Below are 25,100 nucleotides of genomic sequence, written 5' to 3'. Positions count from 1 at the left end.
ACTGAAAAATACTAAAAACACAACATTCTCTCAGCATTCGGGAGGGGCGGAAGAGTTTATCCCCAGGCCTGACGGGCTAGCCAGATCTTGAGGGCTGTACGGAAGGCCTGGACTGTGGTCAGGGTACGAATCTCCACGGGGAGATTGTTCCATAGCGTCGGAGCAGCAACTGAGAAGGCTCTCCTCCGGGTAGTCGCCAGTCGGCACTGACTGGCGGATGGAATACGGAGGAGGCCCGCTCTATGCGATCTGATGGGACGCAGGGAGGTTATTGGCAGAAGGCGGTCTCTCAAATAGTCAGATCCACTACCATGGAGCGCTTTATGGGTGGTAAGTAAGACCTTGAATTGCACCCGGAGATCCACAGGCAGCCAGCGCAGCTCGCGGAGGATAGGTGTTATGTGGGCGAACCGAGGTGCGCCCACAATCACTCGCGCGGCCGCGTTCTGTACTAGCTGAAGTCTCCGGGTGCTCTTCAAGGGCAGCCCCATGTAGAGCACGTTGCAGTATTCCAGCTTAGAGATCACAAGGGCTCGAGTGACTGTCGTGAGAGCCTCCCGATTCAGGTAGGGCCGCAACTGGCGCACCAGGCGAACCTGGGCAAATGCCCCCCTGGTCACAGCCGATAGATGGTGATCAAAACTCAGCTGTGGATCCAGGAGGACTCCCAAGTTGCGGACCCTATCTGAGGGGTATAAATTTTGTCCCCCCAGCCTGATTGATGGTACGGTGGTCAAATTATTGGGAGGAAAACACAACAGCCACTCGGTCTTGTCTGGGTTGAGCACCAGTTTGTTTGCTCTCATCCAGTCTTTAACAGCTTCCAGACCCTGTTCCATCACGTCCACCGCTTCATTGAGTTGGCACGGGGCGGACAGATACAGTTGAGTATCGTCCGCATATTGGTGATACTTTATCCCGTGCCTCCGAATGATCTCGCCCAGCGGTTTCATGTATATGTTAAATAGGAGGGGGGACAAGACCGACCCCTGTGGCACCCCACATGTTAGGGGCCTCGGGGACGATCTCTGCCCACCCACCAACACCGACTGCGACCTGTCCGAGAGGTAGGAGGAGAACCACTGCAAAACAGTGCCGCCCACTCCTACCTCCCGCAGTCGTCGCAGAAGGATACCATGGTCGATGGTATCGAAAGCCGCTGAGAGGTCAAGGAGAACCAGGATGGACGCAAAGCCTCCATCCCTAGCTCTCCAGAGATCATCGGTCAATGCGACCAAAGCAGTTTCTGTGCTGTAACCTGGTCGGAAGCCGGACTGGAAGGGGTCAAGATAGTTTGCTTCCTCCAAGGTACGCTGAAGCTGGAGGGCCACCACTTTCTCAACAACCTTCCCCACATAGGGAAGGTTGGAGACTGGACGGTAGTTATTAAGAATAGCTGGATCCAGAGACGGTTTCTTCAGAAGGGGTCTCACCACCGCTGCCTTAAGCTCGGTGGGAAAATGCCCCTCCCGAAGAGATGCCACAGCAACCGCTTGGATCCAGCCTCGTGTCACCTCACTGCTGTTGGCAACCAGCCAGGAGGGACACGGGTCCAGTACACAAGTGGAGGTACTCACAGCTCGCATAGCCTTGTCCACATCCCCAGAGGCAACTTCCTGAAACTCAACCCAGAGATGGTTTGCCAAGTCTTTCCCCTGTGTCTCAGCTGGCTCTGCAAGAGTGGAGTCCAGGTCCGCTCGAAACCGGGCAACTTTGTCCGCCAAGAACTGAACATACTCCTCAGCCTTACCCTGTAAGGGGTCCCCCGTCTCCCTCCTATTTAGGAGGGAGCGGGTTATCCTAAACAGGGCGGCTGGGCGGGACTCGGAGGACGCTACCAAGGAGGCAATGTATGTTCTTTTTGCCGATCTTAGAGCACGAGTATATTCCTTGGTGCATGCTGTTACAAGTGCCCGGTTCAATTCGGACCTGTCTAATCTCCACAGGTGCTCTAGGCGTCTCCTCCGGCGCTTTATCTCCCGGAGCTCCTCGGTGAACCAAGGAGGCCTCCAGGGGCCGCTGACCCGGAGGGGCCGTAGTGGCGCAATCCGGTTTAGAGACCCCGAAGCTGCCGAGTGCCAGGCAGCGACAAGGGTCTCAACCGAACTGTGGGCGAGAGTATCTGGAATAACCTCAAGCTCCGTCTGGAACCTAATGGGGTCCATCAGTCGCTTGGGGCGGAACCACCTGGTCGGTTCCTCCTCCCTACGGTGGGGGTTTGGCCTCCGGAAGTCTAGCCTCAGTAGGCAGTGGTCTGACCATGACAGGGGTATGATCTCATTACCCCTCAGACCAAGATCGTAACTCCACTGCTCCGAGAGGAATACGAGGTCGAGCGTGTGACCCGCTGAGTGGGTTGGGCCTCGAATTACCTGAGTCAAGCCCATGGCTGTCATGGAAGCCATGAACTCCTGCGCTCCGTCAGAGCGTTCACCGAGCGAAGGCAAGTTGAAATCCCCCAGAACTATAAGTCTAGGGAACTCAGCTGCCAGCTCGGCTACTGACTCGAGGAGCGAGGGGAGGGCTGCTGCAACGCAGTTGGGAGGCAGGTACGTAAGCAGCAGACCCACTTGACCCTTGAGGTCCAGCTTCACCAGCAGGGACTCACACCCGACAAGCTCCGGAGCAGGGATCCTACGAGGTACTAAAGACTCCCGGACTACAATAGCCACACCGCCACCCCTTCCCTGGGCTCTCGGCTGGTGTAGCACCTGAAATCCGGCTGGGCACATCTCTACGAGGGGGACTCCTCCCTCCGTGCCCAGCCATGTTTCAGTAATACATGCCAGGTCTGCGCCCTCATCAGTTATCAAGTCCCGGATGAGGGGGGCCTTATGAACCACAGACCTGGCATTTAGCGACAGCAGCCTGAGGCCAGGGTCCTGATCACTCACGCCATCTGACCTTGGAGTGGGACTCCTAGGGCCGGAAGGAGGGATCTCTGTAATATAGCGAACCCTCCTTCCCCAATGATGGCCTGCCCTAAAGTCCCCGCCGAGTGAATGGACTTTATAAGTTTAATCTACAAGAGAGCCATTTTGGCATAATGGTTTGAGGCACCAGGCTAGAAACCAGAAAACCATGATTTTTAGTCTTGCCTTAGAAACAAAACCAGTTGTGTGACCTTGGGCCAGTCCCTCTCTCTCTGCCCTAGGAAGGAGACAATGGCAAGCCACTTTAAAAACTTTGTCAAGAAAAACTATAGGGACTCCAAGAAGTCAACATTGACTGTAAGATAGAGTTTATCTTTATTTTATATGTATATACAATACACTTCAGATAAAATAATATATTTTAAAATACTTTAACTCCAGCAATTTCATCTGTAAACAAACTAAAACTACATTTCACTCTGCTTTATTCTTTTATATTTGAGGCTGGCATAGTATTAATACAGCCTGATCTGGTTTCTATGTCACATTAAACCATTATATAGTTTGGTTTAAACTTAGTTTATTATATGGAGCCATTTATTAACTAAATAAGACATTGTAGCTTAGCACATTGTGTTAAAGTTGTAAAAGCATTTCTAGTGTATTTAGAATGAGATTGTCATTCTTATCATTCAATTAGATGGGACCTGGTTTTTGTTGTGTGAAATTAGTGACATTACCCTTAAATATAAATGTGGAAACATCCAAACAAATTGTGATTTTATTATTTATAGTTCACCTTGTTTCATCTGAAAATGACCTAAGATAGCTAACCATATGAATTTACAAGACCATATGCAGTAACATTTATTCCCAAAAAATTATTCTTGTAGGAAGTGCAACAGCTTATTTATTTTTAAGGAAAGTTTAGAAATCATAGACATTGAAAATTTAATAAGCCCATAAAGAGTAGAGATTGATACAAAGGTATCTGGGTAAGATTAATATACATTTGATTTGATTTATCATCTTTTCACTTACAATTTGAAAATAACAACAATTTTTAATGTAAAAGGCATATACATAACAAGTAAATTTAAAATTGAGTCAGTAAAAGCAGAAATATAAGGAATCCATTTCAGAATCGAATAGCTTGGCTGATTGGCAATAGCAGTGTTTGCTAAGAGTGGAAAATATTTCTGTTATGCTTTTTAATATTCTAAAATAAATTTTGCTTTGCCTTATTTTCCATTTTTATTTGTTCAAGCTAAAATTCTGCATATATATATGAGAAATATTCTCATATTTATTTTTCATATTCTCATATGAAATATTCATTTCTCTCATTCTCTTGTATTCTTAAGTACATTTTAGTGTAACAACTGCAAAATCTGGAAAATTGTGAAAACATCAGGAGCTGGAATTCATGAACTTGTATTCATCCTATGTAAATTAGGAAGGTTTGTGTGAATACTGGAGACCAGTGAAATTCTTTCCTATTTGTCTACCAATAAAATATATATTGGAGAATCATAATTGTTGCTGCTACGCAGGGCCAGATTGAATAGACCTATTGTTGAATTACTTGCATCCATTTTTCTCTTTTCAACAGAAAAAGGCCAAAGCAGAAGGCCTCTGGAATCTTTTCCTGCCAGCTGTTAGTGGTCTTAGTCAGTTAGACTATGCACTAATAGCAGAAGAGACTGGGAAGTGCTTCTTTGCTCCTGAAGTATTCAATTGTCATGCACCAGGTGAGGGACTATCTAACTGCCCTGTCAGAATTTTTATCACACTTATATTGTATACTGGATAAAATAGGAGGGGTGTTTCAATGTTTCTTCTGTTTTCCAGACACAGGAAATATGGAGGTTCTATACTTATATGGGACAGAAGAACAGAAGAAACAATGGCTGGAGCCTCTTCTGGAAGGAAACATTAATTCTTGTTTTTGCATGACAGGTAATTGTTTCATATTTTAGACATGAAAACGTTCATTTGTAGCAGAAAGAAAATTTCATTGTAAAAAAATTGGGTTGAATCCGGCATGTTAGAAATTTTTCAATTTCTTCTGTGTAATTTAGCCAGGACTAATTTATAAAATCAGCAAGGTTACAGTATATTTAATTTAATCTGAATATAGCACTGTATTTTCCAACAGTAAAACAGAATTAACTCCCAACTCACTCTAAAATGCATTCTCAGCTAATTATTACTATGTATTAGGAGACTGGAGAATCCCCCCCCCTTTTTTTTTCATTTTAACTTCTCTTCCCCTCATCTGTTATATCCAGATAGTTTTCCAGGTTTAATGCAAAGTACTGGTCATTGTAAAAATACTATATAGGGTTAGGATTGTATCTTTAGAACCATCATTTCCTAACTGTTCCCACCCATCCTACTCAGATGACTAGGGAAACTTGTTAAGAAACACTATTTATCAAGAATGATGAAAAAAGGAAAACTGATGGCAGACATTCTCTGTCATAGCTCCATCCCTGAGGAGTAGCTTTCGCTTGAAGAAAAGGATTTCACCCACCATCGTAATGATGGCTTTGGAATTGATTATGGCTTGTAAAGCACTTTAGCTTTCATAAAAACATTAGTATAACCCTCCTGGTTACATGACCAGATTTCCAGCTCTTGGCAACCTATTTGCATTTACAACTAGTTGCCAAGAGTCCTACAATCATGTGATTGTCATTTGCAATTTAATTTAATCAATTTAATCAATTAATTTTCTCATTTTCCTGATAGGGAAATCCTGAGCAACTTACATAACATAAAAGAATAAATAGAAAAGCAATCAAAACATTAAAAATTTAAAACTCTGGAAAAGCTATCTTCTCAGCTGGCTTCCAGGTCAACAGGGAGGCCAACAAGAAAGATTGTGAGAGGACGGAATGTTGGATTTGAGGTCTGCTCCCTCAGTGGAAATCCTCTTGCATGCTGGAAGAACAGACCTCAAATCTGGCGAAAATGCTAGTTAAAATTGGTATTCTGAGCTTTACAGAATGCTAGTCTTGCCTAACATTTTCTCTTCCCTTCTGAAAGCTTGTAAGGGCTCCAGAGTAGAGGGGGAAATGCTAGCATTTGCTAATGAGATGGGATCACTTTGCTCAATTATTGGGATTCTGGGCCCAATTATTGTCATACGCGAAGGACCACCTGCAGTATCCCATGTCAGCTAATAAATTCTAGCTTATTGCTCTTAATGATTAATTTAATTGCCAGTTGAATTGGAATATTAATTAATAATTATGTTGAATTTGTATTGTAATTTATAGATAAGCTTTGTAATTATCTGAAATCCAATTAATGGCAGATATAATGATAGTAGACAGATCTTATCACTCACTCACACATTCTCTCGCTCATTTAGAGACGATAATGAGGCAAGAAAGTGAGGGGGGGGAACCATTTCTTCCTTGGAAATTCATCTCTGATATCATGCCTAGCAATCCTTCTTGATGTCTAGAAAAATCTCTAAGATCTTTTCTGTTTGCTATTGCTTCAGTTTGCTAAATTCTGATGTTCGGTTTAGAACCTGATGTTGCATCATGTGATGCCACCAATATGAAATGTAACATTCAGAGAGATGGAGACAGCTACATAATCAATGGCAAAAAGTGGTGGAGCAGTGGTGAGTAAAAATGTTTCCTATAACGTAAAATTATAGTAGTGAGTTTTTGTATTAATGCATCTCTCTCATTAAATGGACTGGTATCTCTTGTTTTATTATATATGCATTTCCTTATATACTAATTCATTAATTGACTATTTATTTATTTATTTATTTATTTATTTATTTATTTATTTATTTATTTATTTATTTAGCATATGGCATTCAATGTCAGGGAAATCTACAAATGCTAAACACAATGCAGTCCTGATAGCCTAAATTGCTAGTTCATTCTGTTTGGCACTTGTGTGCCTACTCTTGATGCACTGCAGGGGTGAATTAGCTTAAACAACTGTCTAGTGCACTCAAATTGCTGGTTCTTCTGGGCTTCTCTGCTGGTCTCACCTTGCCTCACCTCGTATTGTGTTGCCTTGCATCCAGCCAGGTCCAACACCAGCTTCTGCTCTCTGCACATGCAAATACAGCTAGGTTTTTTTCCACCGAAGAGCTGCCCATTTATTTATATGCAATATTGCATGCTTTCAAATTGCTGGGTGGGCAGAGGATGGGGAAAAAGAGGCAAGAGTTCACCCTGTCTTGTGGAGCCTGGCTTGAACTTCTGAATTGCAGACCATTTGTGGCCTGCAGTTCCAGCATCATTCATGCTGCACCATGCATCCCTGCATTGTCTAACTTATTGCTGGTCCAAAGATATGGGCTGAGCATGTGGTGATGTTTATGAATGAACTCTGCTCCTGTAAGAACATAGTCAACATCTACTCCTCCCCAATATCATTCTGTGGCTCTAGATTTTTCATCTACTTCACCATATGGTATTCTCTCAAATGCCCATATGTGTAATAACACTTTTTCTTAAGAGGATGAGATTACAGAAGTATCAAGGGCTGCTTTTGTAAATACCCACAATAGCAAAGCATTTAGTAGTATTCTAGTGCTATTGGTATACTTTATTGTTAGAGAAAAATTGAGAAAATATATTCCTATCTTAATTTATCAGGTGGATATTAGAATATTGTGATGTTAACAAGCTATTAGTGTTATAGACCTGTGAGAAAAATCCACATTAAATTGATTGAAACTCCTGAATACATAGTGTTGTACTATGACTTCATGTATCTTTATGTAGGAATCTTGAGTGAATTAAAGGTTCATATAATCATTTACTTGTTCTTCATTAACATTTATTTGTTCATTAGGAATAAAATTGTAACATATTCTGAATTTTTCTTTTAAAAATATCTCAAGAATCTCAATTCCATATTTCTGTAACACATTTTTGAAAATTAATTGATTTGAAAGGATTTTTGTCTATAGAAGAGTGTTGTGGCTCGGCTGGAGCCTTTGGAGCTGTTATCAGACTCTGACAGCGAGGGGCCCTATGAGTCATGCTTGGAAGAGGAGGAGGGCTCTGGACAGGGGTCTGACTCCAAGCAGGGCTCAGAGAAACTAAGCTGGTCCCCAGGTAATGACTGAGCCTTGGATCAGTGGGGGGGAGACAAGAGAGGCTGAGCAAGAACCCTCCTGTGAGTTATTTCCGGATGCACGTAGGAGAAGAGCTGACCGATGTAAGGCACAATTGAGGACTCACAGGAGGTGATTACACACAGCTGTTGCTCGTTAGAGTCTTCTCCTACAAATAAAAGGACTGATGGTGCCACGCCCTGATTGCAGAAGTCAACGTTGTTTGTTTGTTCAAGAATTCAGTTCCGTCCCTGTTCGAGTTAGTGTTTATGATTCAAAGAGACACTTGGATAAGTGATTTTGCTTTCTGAAAACCTGGTTTGCTGTAAGAGTTTTGTTTTTGCATTTGCTGTGTAACCTTTTTGCCAGAGACTTTATCTATGTTTATTTTGGGCTCGCAGCCAGCGTGAGCCGGGACTGATAAAGACTTTCTTTTACAAGCTTCGTGTGACTGTAGTTTTGGAACAGGCTAAGTGGGGGCCAGAACAGAAGAGTGGTGCAATTTATGTGTTTCATTTCTTTAATGGTAATGCTTTCAGCAAATGCAAGTATCAGCAGGCTGTTACTGGTGAAATGCCCCAAAAATATTAATGATCAAGATTAGCTTACATAAGTTCTAAAAGAGAAAAACTGAGAGTGTCTCATTTATTTGCAATGCAATATCAATGTTTGTGATTATGTCCTTGATCAAGAATGGGTCATTCTATGAGTTAGAGAAAGGCAGTGTGCAATAAAAGCCATCTAAGGCTTTAAGGGTAGAAATAAATGCAGGTATTTTTGGATTTATGACATTTGTTTAATGATGGTTCAAAGTTATGATGGCCCTCCAAAAGTTCACAATCTAAATTTGTACTTATTTTTTTTGTTTTTTATTTTTTTATTTTTCTACAAATACATTGTGTGAACAGTGTGGAATCAGAATTACATTGTACTATAAATAAAACAATACAGTTAATATCCAACACAATTAACAATATTATAGACTTTTAGTGGTAATATACATATTTTGTTGAATTATAATCTTTCCTTAATTATTCAATATTTCAATATATTGACTTTTTGCCAATCTCCATATTCTTTTTTTAAAAAATTCAAGGTTTTTATTTTTTAATAAAAACCTGCACATATTATAGAAACAAAGTGTTTTCCAGGTCTTTTCTTTTATATCCTCTCATTTACATAATCCATTTTACACCATAATTCTTTCTCTTTCAGCCAAATTATTTTCTTCCATTATTTTTCATCTTTATACTTATTTTTCTTAGTACATAAATAATATCTTCAATTGCCCCTTCAAAGTTCACCAAATTATCATTTCATATTTTCTCCATTAGTCTGTTTTACTATAAACAACATATATCCTCTAATTCAATTTTAATATAGAGAGCATTTCAATTTCTTATCTACAATTAACAATATACTATAATTTCTTTATTTCTTAATTAGTTACATAATAATAAAAATTTTACTACTATTCCCTTTAGTCTACTCTTTTTTTCTTTCTTCTTTTAACCGTTTTCTCTTGGGCTCTCAAGAATTCCATTTTTAATCATTTTTCTTCTCCCCCTTTCTCCTAACTTCTTTTTCTTTTTCCTATTTTTATGGTTATTGTGTCTTTTCTTCAGAGTATTTACTTTTATTATTCTAGTAATTTTCCCCAGAGTTTTCCCTGTTCTCCTCCCTCCCTTACCGTTTTGTGGTTTCTTTTTGGGCGGATCTCCCCCTTTGTCTGCTTTTTCTTTGTTATTGTAATTCCCAGAGAAATCACCTATCTGCATTTTATTTTCAATTCTTCTTTCTTCCATATTGTCTTCCTGTTCATCATTTGTGCCCTCTTCTCCTATTTCTTGTTCTGAATGCTCTGTGTGATTTTTCTATCTTTTTTTTTAACCAATTAACATGTCACACACATTTTTCAGCATTCCAAATAATTCATCATACATCCAAATCTCTATAATACAAATTTAAGTCTTTTAACAGATTTTCTAAATTTTTGGGTTATACTATCTTTAATTACAAATTTAGGGTCTTCCAAATTATATTGCTCAATTTTAGCATTAGTTCAGTCCAATCCAAGTTGAAGGCTTTTTCTCTTCCACAGCTATAAACAGTTGCATCCAAACAATGTTACAAAAACAGATACTCCTTAGCCATTCTCACAGTTTCAAAGTATCTTTTCCTGTAGCCAAGGTCACACTTCCACACTTCTTCTTTCTTTCACTAGCTGGTATAGCACTTTCTGTTCGCTGGTAAATGGATCTTTCCAATCTGCAATCCAACAGAACAGCTGACTGTCAATAGCTGTCAAAAGTGCTTTAATCAACATAAAATAAAATAAAATAAGGAGAAAAGGGACTTCCCCCTGGGCTCGTCCTTTTTGTTATTTAATTTCTTTACTTCCAAACTGCAGAAGACAAAATCCTCTGAGGCTTTGGTATTTTAACCTCCACTACCTCCTTTTTCTTCCCCGAAAGCCATTCCGGGACCCTTTTTAAGATCAAAATCAGATTTCTTTTTAACTTGTGAGTTGCCCAATCGGTTCCACCACAAAACCGCGGAGGACAAAATCGCGCTCGACGAAAGCGCGCATTTGACGTCATCACAGCGCGACGAAAACATCGCGCTGTGATCGAAAAATGTAAAAATAAAGCGAAAACGTTACCCTAACCCCCCCAAACCTAACCCTAAACCTAACCCTAAACCTAACCCTTAACCTAACCCTAAATCTAACCCTAAACGTAACCCTTAACCTAACGCTAAACCTAACGCTAACCCTTAACCTAACGCTAAACGTAACCCTAACGCTCTAAACCTAACCCTAACCCTTAACCTAACCCTAACCCTAAACCTAACCCTTACCTTTATGTGAATTGGCTTGCTTTAATTTTAATTTTATTTCAATTTTTAATTTTTTTCGTCGCGCTGTGATGACGTCAAATGCGCGCTTTCGTCGAGCGAGATTTTGTCCTCCGCGGTTTTGACGGGTCACGGCCCAATCAATCACCCAGTTTCAACACTCTGTTCCAACACTGCTCCACCACAAATAGCTTAGTCTGGATGCCCGAGCTTTGTACTGGTCATTTAGTTATGGCTGCTGCCAGTTTGAAGAGCTTTTCTCTGGCCTTTCTCTTGGTTGTCTGAGACGTCCCTTTTTCTTTCCCATCCCTCCAGGATGGTTCCGGTCCAAAGACCTCCCAATAGCAGTAGAACTAGATTTTTGCAGGGCTCAGTAGAGCCTATTATTTTTCCAACCGGTCTCGCCACGATGCTTCCAGTCAAGATCCTACAATCTCCATATTCTTTTGTGTAAAACGTTTTTTATTTTTCCTTTCAAATTCATTCTTAGATACACATTCTTATAATTGTATTTAACATTTGTCAATTCATATTATTTTTCTGTATATTTACATTTTGATATTTTCTTATTTCCCCTCCCCCTCATTTAATTGTGTCATTTGAGATATTTATTTCATGTTTTGTTCCTTTTTTTCTATTTATATCTTTTTTCGAGCCACTCATAAAATCGCCCCCATGTCCTGTAGTACACTGATTCCTCTTTGTCCTTTATTCTCAGTGTCAAGCTGTTCATTTCTGCACAGTCTAATGTCTTCTTTATTACCTCACCTTCCGATGGGATTTTGTCTGCTTTCCAATTTTGTGCAAATGCAATTCTAGCTGCTATTATTATTTGTACAATCAAATATGAATTTTCTTTATTATATTTCTCTGGTGGAATACTCAATAAAAATATCTCTGGTTTAAACTCTACAGGTTTATGTGTCATTTTCTCAAACCATGTTTGTATTTTAATAGCTTTTTGCGTCCCTACACATCCACCACATATGATAATATGTTCCTGACATTTCCAACATTTACCTGATTTATCCTTTAAAAAATTTCTAATCTTTCAGGTGTCATGTGCCATCTATAAAACATTTTACATAAATTCTCCTTGTATGCTGTCGCCATTGTCAATTTATAATTCCTTTCTCATAGTTGTTGTCATTTTTCTATTCTATTGTATATCCAAAGTTTTTGCCCATCTTATCATTGTTTCTTTAACCTCTTTTTCTTCTAATTTTATTCTAAGTAGATAACTGCACAGTTTTTAATCATTTTTTCATCTATTCCCATGAGTATCCTAATTCTGAATTTTCCATATTAAAACCATACTTGTTAGCATCTTTCTCATATCTTGTTTGTATTTGCATTTGTTTAAACCATCCTATATAGCAATAGCAATAGCAGTAGACTTATATACCGCTTCATAGGCCTTTCAGGCCTCTCTAAGCGGTTTACAGAGAGTCAGCATATTGCCCCCAACAATCTGGGTCCTCATTTTACCCACCTCGGAAGGATGGAAGGCTGAGTCAACCCTGAGCCGGTGAGATTTGAACCGCTGACCTGCTGATCTAGCAGTAGCCTGCAGTGCTGCATTTAACCACTGCGCCACCTTGGCTCTTCTTGCATCCCTTGTTCTTCTAATTCTTTCTTCTGTTTAATTCTCCCTTTGATGTTAGTATATCTTTGTACCTAATAACCTTTTTCATACTACTAATATTCGGATGTGTCAAAGCTTCCACCATTGAAAGCCATATCGGTACTTCCATACAGTGCTTTTCTTTTACGTTTTCCCATACTGCGTATAAACCATTTCTTATATAATGTCTCTGAAAATAACCATGAATTCTATTTTTCCCATACCAGAAAAATGCGTGCCAACTCAGTTGCATATCGTGTCCCTCGAAGGATACTAACCTCGCATTTCTTAATAATATCCTTTCTTTTATCCACGTTAGAGCTCAATTTGGTACACCAAATCCACCTCTAATCCTTGAATCTTGTAACATTCTTACATTAATTCTTGCTTTCTTTCCTTGCCAAATATATTTCCCTATTATTATATTTAGTTTTTTGAAGTACTTTTTTCCCCATTTTTATCGGTATTATTTTAAATAAAAGTAATATTCTTGGTAATATATTCATCTTAATTTCTGCTATTCTGTAAGTTGTAAGTTTTTACATTTCTCTATATCAATTTGATTTCTTAGTTTATAATAATTATTTTCCTTAATAGTTATGCATCTTGAAGTAGCTGTATTCCCAAATATTTCATTTTTTACTATTTGAATATCTAACTTATCTATTATTTCTCTTTTCTGTTTTTCTGTTGTGTTTTTCACTAAAAAAAAATGTTTTATCTTTATTACTTTTCAATCCTGCCACTCCTCTATACTCTTCTATTTGCTCTAGTAGTTTTGGACCTTCTATTGGATCTTCAATAATAAATACCAAGTCATCTGCAAGTGCTTGCAGTTTATATTCTTCTTTTTTAACTTTCATTCCTTTTATATCTTTATCTTGCCTTAACTTTCTGTTCAAAACTTCTACTGTCAATATGAATAATAGTGGAGATAGCGGGCACCCTTGCCTAGTCCCTTTTCTAATCGGCACCTTTTCTGTCATATCTCCATTTACCATCACCTAGCCTGTTGTTCTTTATAAATAGTTTTAACTATATTTACGGAGCCTTCCCCAAAATCCATCATTTGCAGTTGCATTATCATATATTGCCAATTTACATTATCAAAAGCTTTCTGTGCATCCAAAAATAACAACGCCATTTGTTTCCCGGAATGTACTTCATAATATTCTAATGCATTCAATATAATTCGCATATTGTCTCCAATTTGTCTCTTGGGAAAAAACCATTTTGATTTGAGTGCATACATTCACTTAACAATCTTTTGAGTCTTTCTGCCATTATTGATACAAAGATTTTATAATCCATGTTTAATAAAGAAATTGGTCTATAGTTCTTTATTTGCTGCAAGTCTGTTTCTTCTTTTGGGATAAGAGTTTTATAGGCCTCCAACGAAGAATCCGGTATTTTTGCTTCAGCTCATTGAATATTTCTAGCATGATGTTGCTTAGCACATCTTGTAGTAAAATTTTTAGTTTTGTAAAATTCCGCTGGTAATCCATCCGGGCCTAGTGGTTTCCCTTTTTTGGGGTGGTGGTGTCTTTTTATTGCTTCTATTACTTCCATCATTGTTATTCTCTCTTCTAGTGCCTTTTTAAAATTTTCTGGAATCTTAGATATTTCCACCTTCTTTAGATACTGTTTTAACTTTTCCTCTGCCACTGTGTCTTGTTGGTATAGTTCCTGGCTTCGGGGGGAGGAGCCTGCCGCCGTCGGGAGCTCAACGGAGCTCCTCTCAGGGTTCTGGTTTGTATATCTTATAAGATCTATAGATATCTCCCCTTTCTGGCAGAAAGGGGCAGGGAGAAGGTCAGTCGTTAGGATCTCTTTGTAATTCATAGCTTTTTTTTTGCTGTGAATGGAGAAGAGGTTCAACATTAGCTGAGCTTTTACTCCAGCCAGTTCTCCGCAGCTGCCTTTTTTGCAGCCCTAGGCAGAGTGCCCCCCCCCCAGGACAAAGCTAAGCTATTTAAAAATTAATCCGGGCGGGGACCATTCCTGAGGAATTTTTTTTATTACTATCTGAAATACCAGCTTCAACTTTGCAAAAGGCTCCCTTTTCTAGCTGCGTCACAAGATGGCGATCTTATAGCTTTTGTGTTTGATGTGACGTACTTAGTCAGCCCTACTCTCCTGAAGGCTTCTCCGTATTAACTGTTAAAAGATTAACTGAGGGGAGCAGAGACTTTGATTCTTGGCTAGCCTGATTGCTTGTCTTTTATTTTTATTCTGGAATGGCTCCCAAATCTAAGCAGAAGCGCTTCCTTAATAACATATCTCAAAAAACTGCTATGAGGCCGCTACCCTTGCCTCCTACGTCCTCCACTGGAGATTTGTTAACACAAGAATTTCTTCTCAAAACGCTTAATAATTTCAGACAGGAAATTAATCAACTGATATCGGATTTATATGATCAATTTGATGCTAAAATTGCTCAAGCAAAGGAGGATATGATCGGAGTAATGACAGTCATGACAGATTATATTGCTGAAACGGAGGATAAATTGGAACTTTTGGAAGAAACTAACTTTAATTTGACATCCAAAATTCAAACGTTACAACAGGAAATTGAAAATGCTCAAAAACAACTTGTCATGATAAATTATAATAAGACTGCCTTCGCAATAAGAGTTAGAGGACTGCGTGAAAATGAACAGGAGAATTTGAAACAGATCTTCTTTGAGGCTCTTAGCCGCTCGGTGGGAAGTCCGGGACTTAACTTTGATTGGCAGATTCAAAAAATTTACCGCCAGAATTCGTGGGTAGCAAAACAGCGACAGCTTCCGAGGGACATAATTATATACTTTACCACAAGGGAATCCAGAAATGTGATAATACAGAAGCTTTACAACAAGAGGTTGAGAATTGATGGACAGGACTTGATTGTTTTTAAAGAGATACCATCTCAAATATTAAGAGCAAGGAGAGATTACATTTTCTTAACTGAAGAACTCAGAAATTCTCAGATTCCATACAAATGGGAAGTCCCAGCTGGCATTACAGTTACATTTGGCAATCAAAAACACCGCATTAATTCTGTCTGTGAAGCCCGAGAATTTTATTACAAGACCCTGAAGGCGGGACTTCCTGATTCATCCGGACCTGGAGAGAGACAAGGAGAAGGAGAAGACAAGCAGCGAGACACGTGGCTACAAGGCGGAGGGTGTTGCTTTTCTCTTCCGGAAGGGCAGAAGAGTAAAGAATAAAGACTTAGCGATGTTCTTAAAACTTTATGATTTCTGCCTGGGATAAAATGGAAAAGTTGTATATCGATGATGAGACATGGAGACTGAAAGAAGCGTTGCTGATTGTCGACACATATTGTATATAAGATTTGTTTGAACTCTAACTCAAATTGCGCATGAATTATTTTCCTAGGCGAGGAGAGCGGAGATCGCGATCTTTTTGAGTTGTGGTCTGGGAAGAACGGAGTTGGGAGGCGCGTGGGAGAGGGAAGGGTAGCGAAAGCTTAACTAGACTACTTGGGGCTAGAATGCAAGCTGATGTTTGTATCAGTTGCTATTTCAATATAAGGTTAAGAAAGATTAGTCAGAGAGTCTCCAGGAAGGTGGAGTAAATATGTGAGGAGCAATGGACGCGGATAAAATATATATGTGGATATGGATAAAGGCAGGGTGGAAGGTAAAAAAATTTACATGTGGATCTGGGTAAGGATAGAATGGGAGGTGTTGGAAATGAAAAATGAAAGAAGTACTTGAGTTTAATGGTTTTATAGAAAGGTTTGGATATTCGGATAAAAAAGAGATAAATTAAAGGTCTGAATAGATAGATAAAGCAATGAGACTTTTAGTTGGGGAATCCTAATTGATTAACTTACCTGGCTCTAACACAGTTTGAAACCCTGCAAGTAGTAAAATAACCGAAATTTTGGAATGAGCTACATTGTTTAAGATTTACAGATGATGGGAAGCTGTGTTAATGTAGTGGGTTTATTGATCTTTCTTGTTTTTCTTTTTTTTTTCTGTGTGTGTGTTTTTCTTTTCTATTTTTTACTATTCCTTTTTTTTTGTTTTTCTTTTATTTTTTTAACTTTAAAGTTAGCTGGCTTTATTATACAGGGTGGGGCATAACCTTTTCCTAGGGGGTCACAGCAACACTTGTAATAACAACACAAATAATTCATACACCATTCGAAAGCCCATCAAAAACTGAGTTTATTGACACGATTTAATAGTCAGTATGACCACCATTAGCCCTTCGAACAGCATTCAAACGAGGTGGATTGATAAACGTCGCTCCAGCATCGCGAGCCTCTCGAAAGGCAATGCATTTTATTCTGTCAATGATCCTTTGTTCTTCCGAATCGAATTTTCCAGCCATTCTTAAAGCAAATTTAACATTTAATAGCTCATTCAATTCAGTTTTTTATGGGCTTTAAAATGAGGTGTCGCGGAAGTTGTAAACTGCTGTCGATCTTGCTGTGACCCCCTAGGAAAAGGTTATGCCCCACCCTGTACTCAAGTGCTTGTTAAAGAACTATGCCGGGTATGGGACCTGGGAAGCCGTAAGGGGGTTAGGGAGGGGGGATTATAGGGGGGAGGGGGGAGGGTGGAATTACAGTTTCAATTCTTAGAACAATAAGAATTCACTTGTATACTGCGGCTCGTTTTCTTTTTTTTCTTTTTCTCTTTTATTTTCTAAAAAATAAACTGAATAGATTAATTGTAGGGATACACCAAAGTGAGGAGAAGAGGGAAAGAAGAGGGAGAAGTAAAGAGGGAGCGAGAGGGGAATGTAAGGAGGGTGAGATGGAGGGGGGGGAGATGTCTGAGGGGGAAGGGAAGTAGAAGAGGGGAATGCTGGAGGGGAGAAATGAAAGTTGGAGGGGGAGAAGAAAGGGTGTATGGGGGATTGAAGTGTCATGTTGGGTTTTTTTTTTATGGTGGATTTTTTCCTTTTTTTTTGTTTTTTGTTACACACGGTATAGTTCCTTATAATATTTTTCTACTATTCTTTCCTTTTCTTCCTTTTGATAACAATAGTCCCTTCTTGGTCTGATAATTGATTTATGAATTTTTCCCTATCTCATTTTTCATCTTGTACGCCAACCATTGTCCTGGTTTATTTGTGTTTTCAAAGAAATTTTGTCTTGTGGCTTTTACTTATTTGCACTTCTTCATTTTCCATTAAATTAAATTTATGTTTTTCTAGGTCCATCAAATTTTTAATTTTAGCATTTTGTGGGTTTCTTTGTAGTTCTATTTCCAGTCTCCTATGTTCCTCTTATATCTTATTTCATATTTGTCTGTTTTGTTTGTTTCTTTTTTCTTGATAAGTCATTACTAGTCCTCTAGTATATGCCTTGCTGGTATTCCACACATTCTGTAGGATGTGTCCTACTTCTTATTCTCTTTGAAAAAAAAGTTCAATTCTTTTTCCACATATTGCTGAAATTCTTTTTCATTTAATAGATTTTGATTTAATGTCCATCTCATTTTTTTCTCTGACCTTTCCTGTCATTATTATTGGATTGTGGTCTGCCCATATACTTGTCTATATCAATCTTTTGTGTTTTAGCAATTAGATCTATTGTTGTCCAAATCATATCTACTCTTGACCACGACATGTGTCTATTTGAGTAAAATGTATATTGTTTCTCTCAAGCGTCTTCTTCTCCATACATCTTGTAGATTTAATTCCTCCATCATTGTAAAGAATGTTTTAGGCAGTATTCTCCTTAACTTCTTATTCAACTTTGCAGTTTTATAATCCAACTCATTATTTACTATTGCATTAAAATCCCCTAATATACATATTTCTTCGTATTCATATTCTATTATCTTTTTGTGGAGTTTCCATAGAATTCTTCTTGATTGTCATTTGGCACATATATTGCCACCATCAATATTTTTTGTTATTCATCATTATTTCCACTATCCTTCTTCATCTTCAAATATTTGCTTTGATTGTATTGACTTTTTGATATACAATGCCACACCTTTTATGCTTTGATCAGCAAGTGAGATTGAGAGAGATTTGAGATTTGTTTTATTTATATGCCACCCTATTCCCTACAGGGACTCAGGGCGGCGAACAACTCAAGCAGGAAAGGGAACACACAAATACAAGACAAATATTTAAGATAGCCAGCAACCACACCTGTCGAGAGGGGAAGGGAGCTCATCAACCCCAGGCCTGCCGACACAGCCAGGTTTTAACGGCTTTTCGGAAGGCCTGGAGAGAGGTGAGGGTCCGAATCTTTGCGGGGAGTTCGTTCCAAAGGGCCGGAGCTGCAACAGAGAAGGCCCTCCCCCGGGTCGTAGCCAGATGGCATTGGCTGGCAGACGGAACCCGGAGGAGGCTGACCCTGTGCGATCTAATGGGTCTTTGGAAGGTAATTGGCAGTAGGCGGTCTCTCAAGTACCCAGGTCCAATACCATGAAGGGATTTATAAGTGATAACTAGCACCTTGAAGAGTATCCGGAGACCGATTGGAAGCCAGTTCAGCTCGCGGAGGATAGGTGTAATGTGGGTGTATCGAGGTATCCCCACAATCGCTCGCGCGGCTGCATTCTGGACAAGTTGAAGTCTCCGAATGCTCTTTAAGGGCTGCCCCATGTAGAGCGCATTGCAGTAGTCCAGTCTTGAGGTCACGAGGGCATGAGTGATTGTTGCGAGTGCCTCCCGGTTCAGGTAGGGATGCAACTGGTGCACCAGGCGAACCTGGGAAAATGCCCTCCTGGTCACAGCCGACAAATGATGTTCTAAAGTCAGCTGTGGGTCCAGGAGGACTCCCAAGTTGCGAGCCCTGTCTGAGTGGCGTAGAATTTCACCCCCCAGCCTGAGTGATGGAATACTAACCAAATTTTTGGGAGGGAAACACAACAGCCACTCGGTCTTGTCTGGATTGAGCACAAGCTTGTTAACCCCCATCCAGACCCTGACAGCCTCCAGGCACTGTATTTGTATTTGTATTTGTATTTGTATTTGTATTTGTATTTGTATTTGTATTTGTATTTGTATTTGTATTTGTATTTGTATTTTATTATTTGTATGCCGCCCTTCTCCGGGAGGACTCAGGGTGGCGAACAATTCAAGGGGGAAAAAAAAGGGGAACATAAAAGACAAAATACAGATAATAAAAGTAGACAACAGTCGCACAACCATACATGTCGAGAGGGGAGGGAACTCATCACCCCCAGGCCTGCTGGCAAAGCCAGGTTTTGACGGCTTTTCGGAAGGCCTGGAGAGAGGTGAGGGTCCGAATCCCTGCGGGGAGTTCATTCCAGAGGGCTGGAGCTGCCACAGAGAAGGCCCTCTCCCGGGTAATAGCCAGGTGGCATTGGCTGGTAGATGGCACCCGGAGGAGGCCAACCCTGTGAGATCTAATGGGTCTGTGGGAGGTAATTGGCAGCAGGCGGTCTCTCAAGTACCCAGATCCAATACCACGAAGGGCTTTATACATCACATCAACCGCTTCACTGAGTTGGCACGGGGCGGACAGATACAACTGAATATCATCCACGTATTGATGGTATTTTATCCCGTGCCGTCGAATGATCTCACCCAGTAGCTTCATGTAGATGTTAAACAGGAGGGGGGACAGGACCGAACCCTGAGGAACCCCATATTTCAGGGGCCTAGGGGTCGACCTCTGCCCCCCGACCAACACTGACTGCGACCTGTCTGAGAGGTAGAAGGAGAACCACTGAAAAATGGTGCCTCCCACCCCCATCTCTCGCAACCGTCTCAGAAGGATACCATGGTCGATGGTATCGAAGGCCGCTGAGAGGTCAAGAAGCACTAGGATGGAGGGATGACCTCCATCCCTGGCTCTCCAGAGATCATCGGTCAGTGCGACCAAAGCGGTTTCCGTGCTGTAGCCAGGCCTGAATCCAGACTGAAAGGAGTCCAGATAATCGTCTTCATCCAAGGACCGTCGGAGTTGAGAGGCCACCACTTTCTCAACAACCTTCCCAATAAAGGGAAGGTTGGAGACTGGACAGTAGTTGTTCAAAATGGCTGGATCCAGCGATGGCTTCTTCAGGAGGGGTCTCACCACCGCTATCTTCAATGCCGATGGGAAGAAGCCCTCCCGAAGAGAGGCATTCACCATCGCCTGGATCCAGCTCCGTGTCACCTCCTTGCTGTTCGCGACCAGCCAGGAGGGGCACGGGTCCAGTATACATGTGGCAGCACTCACTTCATCTCCCGGAAGTCCTCGGTAAACCAAGGGGCCCTCCTGAATCCACTGCCGCGGATCGGCCGTAAAGGGGCAATCCGGTGGAGAGTCTCAGCCGCCACCGAGTTCCAAGTAGTAATAAGGTCATCACCGAGCTGCGGGCGAGAGTATCAGGCATAACTCCAAGCGCCGTCTGGAAACCCTGGGGATCCATAAGACGCCTGGGGTGGAACCATATAATCGGTTCCTCCTCCCTACAGCGGGGGATTGGTCTCCGAAAGTCGAGCCTCAGTAGGAAGTGGTCCGACCATGACAGGGGCAAGGTCTCACTACCCCTCAGACCAAGATCACAACTCTACTGCTCCAAGAGAAATACGAGGTCGAGTGTGTGACCACCGAGTGAGTCGGACTCTGGATTATTTGGGTCAAGCCCATGGCTGTCATGGAAGCCATGAACTCCTGTGCTCCATCAGAGTGTTCGCCGAGTGAAGGCAGATTGAAGTCCCCCGGTATCATAAGTCTGGGGAACTCAACTGCCAGCTCAGCTACTGACTCGAGGAGCAGGGGAGGGCTGTTGTCATGCTGTTGGGAGGCAGGTACGTTAACAACAAGCCCACTTGACCCGCAAGGTCCTTCTTCACCAGCAAGGACTCACACCCGACAAGCTCCGGAGCAGGGATCCTATGAGGAGCTAAGGACTGCCGGATAACAATGGCCACTCCCCCCTCTTCTCTGGGGTCGCGGTTGATGAAGCACCTGAAAACCCTCTGGGCACATTTCGGTGAGGGGGACTCCTCCCTCCGGGCCCAGCCAGGTTTCAGTAATACATGCCAGGTTTGCCCCCTCATCTATAATTATGTCCTGGATGAGGGTAGCCTTGTGAACCACAGACCTGGCATTTAGCAACAGCAACCTGAGACTAGGGTCCTGACTACTCGTGCCATCTGGCCTTGGAGTGGAACTCACAGGGCCGGAAGGAGGGATCCCTCTGACATAGGGAGCCCTCCTTCCCCGGTAATGGCTCGCCCTGAAGTTCCCGCCATATCTGCCCCTCCCCAATATGACCCCAATATTCTGGCCCACTCCCGTATCTGTGGTCCCTCTGCCCTCTCCCCTTGCTGCCGAATTCACCGGCAGGCCCTTCGACACAGACATCCAAGGGCCGGAACCGGGCCTGGGTCCCCCTGACACTTCTGCTAAAGCACTCAGTGCAGGAGGCACCCAGCTAGGCTCCCGGCCCACCAAACATACCCATACATACAATCAATCAATCCCCACAATACACATTAAAAACAGAAAAACAGCAATATCATGATAAAAGTGGGAACATTCAATCAATCACACTCATACCACACACTCCCCGTACATTAAAATTATAAAAAATTGTAACAATTACCAATATATAAAAATTATAAATTATAAATCTGCGCACTATCGTGAGTTATTTAGTCCAAAGAGGCCAAAGGGGGTTGCTATCCAAGCCTCCCATACAAGTGTTCGAAGTCCAGAAAAATAATAGTGGGGCATATGATGATAACCCAGCAGTAGTCCAGAGAGAAGCCAGGAAAGTCTGAGAGGCAAGCAGGCCGCAGGCGATAAATGATGGCGAAAGTTGTAGGGCCAGCCACAGGCGACGGCGGCCAGCAACATCCCCCCCGTCGGGAGCAGAGAACACCCGGGAGCCAGGGAAACCCCACGGTAAAGGGGGGGAAAACCCCACTCCCAGCTGTACCGTGACACTCCCAGTGGAGGCAGCCGGTCGGCAGGCCATCAGGCTAGCAATCCCACCCCCACCCTAACCCTAACCCTAACCCTAACCCTAACCTTAACCTAACCTAACTTAAACTAACCCCACCCTATTCTAATCTAACCCTACCCTGTCCCTAGCCTGACCCTACAGCAGCACAGCAGCAGAAGGAGGTGTCAGACAACCTGGGGGGGGGGTCGGGTTCCCCCAAACAGTCACCGATAGCCGCCTCCACGGCAGCCAAGACGGTCTCAGCCCGCTCTTCCAGACTCCAGCAGGTGTCCCCGGCCCTGCCGGTCAGGAAGTCTCCCCCCGCCTCTCGCCACAGGCGGCACCACAAAGTTTGCAAGATGGTTAATTTGCCTAGCCACTTGAGTAATGACCCAAGAAATTCCACAGTATCCTCTCTGGATATTTGCAGCGCTTAACGGCAGTCACAGTGGGGTCGGGGCTCCCACAAAAACCCTAGCCAACAGGCAGCAGAGCCCCTCCAAACTGCTGAGCCACAGTATCCTCTAAAAAGAGTCTAAAGACAGAGCCAGGGCAGTCTCAGGGCAATCTCAGGCCACAATGTTCTCAATCGGCCTCAATAACCACGGCAGTCACACGGGAGCTCCAGCAAGTTCAAGCCCCCCCCCCGGGTCAAAACTCCTCTAGGGCAACTGGGCCGCAGTGCTCTCAAGCCGCATCGTTCACAAACAGCCTCGGCATCCTCAGTGGCTGGCTGCGACGTTCCCAAGCGGCCACAGGCATCCTCAGCAGCTGGCTGCGACGTTCCCAAGCGGCTATGACGTTCCCGGGAGGGCTCAATAGTTGCAGTCAGAGGACACCCCCCCCCAGGCAGCCAGGCTGTGGCATTTTCAAACCGTTCCCAGCAACTGCGGCATTCCCAGCTGGTCTCAACGGTCACGGAGCGTGGATGAAAGCTCCGGCGAAATCTCCCTACCAGCTGAGCCGCGGTGGCTTCAAACGATGTCGGCGTCGGCGTCAGCATCTTCGGCGTCCCTGTGCCCGGCAACTGCGGCGTTCCCAGCTCGTCTCAACAGTCACAGAGCGCGGATGGAAGCTCTGGCGAGATCTCCCGACCAGCTGAGCCGCAGTGGCTTCAAACGGTGTCGGCGTCAGCGTCTTTGGCGTCTTTTGCCTGGCAGCTCTGGGGAGCAAGTATCACCCAGTTCACTGCCGGCAGCAACACCCTGATGGAATATTCTCTCTCAGCCTTTCAATTAGGCTGGTTCCCAGGCACTGTTCGTCTCTTCCAGGCCAGTTTTTCTTAGGCAAAGCTGGAGCAATAAGCTCGGCAGACATCTTCCTTGCTCATGCGCAGAAGATTGAGTGTCATACAGCTTCCCCAATTTCGGATTATCCAAATATTTTGTGTTGTTTTTTAATATGTACTTCTTCCAGGCATATTATATCTATTTCAATTTCTCTAATTTATTAAATGTCTTCTTTCTTTTTATGCTTGAATTTAGTCCATTTATGTTTAATGAGATTTTTTATTTCTTCTTCCATGTCTTAATTATTTGTCAGTTTAGTTGATCTAGTCACTCTCATCTCCATTTGTTCTTTCATCTCTTTTGCTCTTGCTCCTTATCTTAATGCCCTTTCTTCTTGTGCTTTAGCTAGTTCTCTCTGTTCTTTCTCCTTCTCTTCTTGTAGTTTTGTTCTTCTTTCCTCTCTCCGTCTTTCTTCTTCTTGTGGTCCAAAGTATTGTTCATAAAATAACTCTGCTTTCTCTTTTGTATCCAGCCTATGTCTTTGTTCCTGCCAAGTTCCTAATATCCTTTCTGGTATTAACCATCTGAATATTTTTTAATTAGGCATTTGATCAGGAATTGATATTCTCTTCTTAGATCTTTCTTGACACTTGTTTGAGGACTATTATTTCTTTAGATTTGTATTTTATTGTATTATTCCTTGCAGCTTGCAGGTTTTCTGTTCTCAGAGATTTCTTAGTAAATCTTACATGTACTTCTCTGGGTAATTTATTTCTTATAGCATATCTTGTATGGACCCTGTAAGTTTCATCAATCCCACTTAACATCTTTTCCTTGGATTCTTCCAGTCCACCCGCCAATATGTCAGTGATTTTTTCTGCTAGATTCTCTTCCTTTTCCTCTTCGATATTTTGGAATCTTAAATAAAAATCAGCCTTGTCCATCTCCCAAAAAATATTTTTTCTTGATTTTTATCTGTTGTTGTCAGTCTATAATCTATCTCCTCCATTTTCTTCTCTGTTATTTCCATCTTTTCTTCCACTTTCTGCAATCTCTGCTCATTTTTTTCCCATTATCTCTTTAACCTCTTTCAGGTCTTCATCCACTTTGTCCATTCTTTCTTTGAGGTCTTCATGCATAGCCTGTAGCATACTCTTTAACTCCCTATTTTTATCTTGTTGTATTGTTGTATTTGATGATTTTGGTGCTATAGGGCTAGAGGTTGTTGCTGTCAATGAGGAATAGGCTGTTATCTTCTTCATCTTGTTGATTTATTTTTATAATCCAAATATCAGAAAAGAGAAAAGAAGAAGAAAAATCCAAATTTTGAAGGTCGCCTCTCCAAGCTGGGCCAAGCTTCAGGTTCATGTTATCTTAATCCAATTGTAGTAGTAAAATAAAAAGAGAGGAAGAGAAAAAAAGACCAAATTCCAACAAAAAGGGCAAAGAAAAAAAATAGTAAAATGTTTACCATAATTGTAAAATAAAAATATGTCTTTAATCCCCCTTATTCCCTCCAACTCTAGCAGTAGG

At 41.9% G+C, this 25,100-nt stretch overlaps 1 protein-coding gene across 2 annotated transcripts in view; it reads left to right on the top strand.

Annotated features, from left to right (window-relative positions):
• ACAD11 (acyl-CoA dehydrogenase family member 11) overlaps positions 1-25,100 on the top strand; it is a 101,356-nt gene that overhangs the window by 41,350 nt on the left and 34,906 nt on the right. For both annotated transcript variants that reach the window (XM_032235164.1, XM_032235165.1), the window contains 3 exons: positions 4,486-4,624; positions 4,725-4,832; positions 6,415-6,513. In XM_032235164.1, coding sequence (XP_032091055.1) covers positions 4,486-4,624; positions 4,725-4,832; positions 6,415-6,513 — 346 coding nt within the window. The remainder of the gene's footprint in view (positions 1-4,485; positions 4,625-4,724; positions 4,833-6,414; positions 6,514-25,100) is intronic.

Source organism: Thamnophis elegans, chromosome Z (assembly GCF_009769535.1).
Source record: "Thamnophis elegans isolate rThaEle1 chromosome Z, rThaEle1.pri, whole genome shotgun sequence".
Taxonomy (NCBI): Eukaryota; Metazoa; Chordata; class Lepidosauria; order Squamata; family Colubridae; genus Thamnophis; species Thamnophis elegans.
The sequence above is the reverse complement of the archived record's forward strand: the minus strand, read 5'-3'. Positions and strand labels throughout refer to the sequence as shown.